The sequence below is a fragment of the Pholcus phalangioides genome, unplaced genomic scaffold (assembly GCF_987345545.1).
Source record: "Pholcus phalangioides strain wild (caught in Gottingen) unplaced genomic scaffold, Ppha-v1.0 ptg000027l_1, whole genome shotgun sequence".
Classification (NCBI taxonomy): Eukaryota; Metazoa; Arthropoda; class Arachnida; order Araneae; family Pholcidae; genus Pholcus; species Pholcus phalangioides.
Genome location: NW_028301617.1, coordinates 11,380,564 through 11,383,811, shown reverse-complemented (window position 1 = coordinate 11,383,811; position 3,248 = coordinate 11,380,564). Strand labels below are relative to the sequence as shown.

The following is a 3,248-nucleotide window of genomic DNA, read 5'->3' as shown; positions in this document are numbered from 1 at the left end:
GGAGCCTCAGAAAAATCACTTTATCCTGAGGCCCACAATGCTTTTAAGACGGCCTTGCTTGTAACTTTACAGTACAGAAAACGGGTCGTCTTAGGAGCATCATGGGGGCCCCCTACCTGGCAAATTCTTGAAAATTTCAACCAAGTCTCATTTTTGTGAGGCCCCTTTCCTCTTGAGGCCCCCGAGTCGTTGCCGGGTGGGCAAATGAATTAAGACGGCACTGTCAGAAAACAATAGAGAAAAACACCAAGAGGTAACAGGAAAAACTGATACAAGAAAAAGAAGGGGGAAATATGAAATATTAGATTTTATAGCTAAACATTATATGGTACACCGGCGTAAAAACATTTTCGGATCATAGAATAGGTGTAGAAGACTATCACTTTTAAGATAAATTATTTAATTTCCCTGACTGAGAAACTGTCTGAAAAACTTACTGAGAAACTGTCTCTGCCATAGAATCGCATTCATCGAAATATTTACTCATTTATTGCAGCAAGGTTGGCTGTTGTGGCACTTGCTGTTGCACAGTAAATTGGCCGATCTACATAAGCACGTTTTCGAGGTGCACTTTTTTACACAGTTGCATTTTTTAAAACCTTGTCCACCAACTAAAGAAAGTTTTTTCACTACTTCACGAACACTTACTCTCTCATCTCCAACTTCTTCAATGCTTAGAAAATTTTCTCGGCATAATGTGAATTGATTCCTGGTATATAACGCTTTCAGCTTTCCCTTCTTGGTGCCCAGCTCATAAAATTCTCCATCTATAACGGCTGTAATTACAGCTATTATAGATTTCGGATCCATCTTCGCTCTATCAATGTCCGGCACCTTCAATGTCACATTTTGTCCGAGTGTTGGCTTTTGGAGCATTTTGGAGGACGTTTCTTTCATTTTTTTCGCTTGTTTCGCAAGCCCGTCTCTTGCGATCTCCCGGAACCTTTTTACTTTTTCAGCTCGGTCAACAGCTGGAATTGCTGTGTTAGGGGTTTCTTCTTTTTCAGTTTTGTCATTCGGAGATGCGCTCACTTCCGTGGTTACAGTTTCTGTTTCATTACATGCTGGTTCATTTCCGTCTTCAACATTTTCTTCGTCACTCTTTTGTTCACAATCTACAATGATTTTTTCTAAATCTTCTTCGGTTGTCAGATTGCTTGTGAACTTTTGTGGGATAGCACAGCTTGCGATTCCCAGTTTCATAGAAACTCCAAACATGGCTTCATAAGGAGAACATTTGATGCCGTCGTGATAGGCTCTATTTTTCATCGCTTGAATGAATCTCAAACCGTCCGACCACTTTGTTGAGTCGTTCCTCTCCATCCATGTAGCCAACATGTTCTCAACATCTTGGTTGGCACGCTCAACAGAACCTTGTGACTCACTGTGTCGCGGTTTACCGTGCACTATTTTCAGATCCTTCCACATTGCACACAAACTATTTATTATCTGGTTACAAAATTCTCTTCCGTTGTCGGAGTGAAGAATGTTTGGTGCACCAAAAGTTGTGAAAATATCCAACAGATGATGAGCAACTTCCTCAGCTTTTTTGTTTTTTAAGGGTCGGAGAAGAACGAACTTCGTTAAATGGTCTTGATAAACAAAAATGAATTTCATTTCACCGTCTGGATTCGACTGCATGTCAATCAAATCAATTTGGCATCTTGAGTTCATCTCATCATGTAGAATGGGCTTAACAACAAGACCTTTTCTCAAACGTTTTTGTTTTTTTTGACATGGTTCACAAATTCGTAAATACGTTACAATTGACTCTACAGTCACGTTCTTGTACTTACGGTTCAGTTCTTTGATCATTCGGGTTCTGCCGCCGTGGCCAACTGCGATATGAGCTTCATCTATAACTTTGAACAGTTCATCGAAAGTCACGTAGTAGATGATTTCTTTATTTTCTGCGGACAGAGGCACTATAAGCTTATCTTCTCCTCCTATGCTAAGAACATCATAACGTTTCAAACGTCTGTAGTGGACAGTTTGTTTAACTTTTGCTCTTTTAGCTTCTTTCACTTCATGCAACACTGAATTATATTTCTCATTCGTCAAATAAAAGTTGTTAACATCCTTATTTTCACCTGACTGATTTAGAAGATCGTAAAACTTTTTTTGCATAGTATCCATTTTCCTCAGAGATTCAGAGTACTCGAAGAAATTAAGACGGCGGGACGCACATTCCCGCCACCACATCTGCACATGCGCGTTTCTGCTTCATGATGGGGCAGCGCCATCTCGTGATGGACGCTGTCGCCAATATTTTTTTAACTAGATCATTGTTTCCCAACTTGAGCGCTAACGCCCACCGGTGGGCGCTGAGAAGTCTGTGGGTGGGTGTGGGGGGGGGGGGCATTTTGTGTTCATTTGGTGTTCAAGTCATATTAGCCCGGTTTACATGTGCAATATTGCGATAGCATTAACAGTTCTGGCGTCGATTTGACTTTTTTCCACTCGTAGGGAGAAAAGTAAAGAAAGGAGGAAGAAATACTATATTTACATCAACACCTTCTATAGCTAGTGTTGATTTACATCCTCTTGGGGAGTTTCGCTGCGCATACCCTTTTCCCATAATCCTTTGCGATTTTTCGCAAACAGAGTTGCTAGTTTTCCCGCCAAATTATGTTTGTTTGGAAAAGGTTCAGCGAAAAACTTGGCTGTGGTGGGTGCAGGATTTCTCTCTTATTTTTTCATTTCCCATACAAACGATGCTATTGAGTTGGCGTTTAGGACAAGGTGCTGCACTTCTGAGCACTGCAGAAAATTCAAGGCCATGTAGATCTGCACGCATTTCCTGGGCGCGTGCAACAGTGAACTGGACCAAGTGCATCTATGCATGTTGTATTAGAGGTTGGTATTGTAAACACCAATGAAATCAATAAATTAATTTAAAAACTTGTCCTTGTTTTCAATATATTATGTACAATATAGTTTACTGGGGGGGGGAGGGCGCTAATTCCAAAAAGGTTGGGAACCTATGATTTAGATCAATGATTCTTAACGTCCCCTGTGGGCGATAGAATGTTCTGGCGGGGGGGGGGGGGGGTTGAAGCCACGGGTATAACATAGAATCCTATGGGTTAGATTGCGTTGGGGGCGGGGGGGCCATAGAGGAAAAAATTTCTGAAGAAGGGGGTGATGGGACAAAGGTTGGGAAACTATGATCTAGATCCATGTTTCCCACTGCCCCACAGGAGGTCACTGTGATGAGAATTTTATTTTTAATGAGAACAATTTCATGG

General features: G+C 41.3%; 1 protein-coding gene across 1 annotated transcript; it reads right to left on the bottom strand.

Moving 5' to 3' along the window:
• Positions 1-483: 483 nt before the first annotated feature.
• LOC149068404 (KRAB domain-containing protein 2-like) lies at positions 484-2,202 on the bottom strand. Its single transcript, XM_089251555.1, has one exon. It carries the CDS (start codon positions 2,200-2,202, stop codon positions 484-486), a length of 1,719 nt encoding a protein of 572 aa, XP_089107681.1.
• Between the last annotated feature and the right edge of the window lie 1,046 nt (positions 2,203-3,248).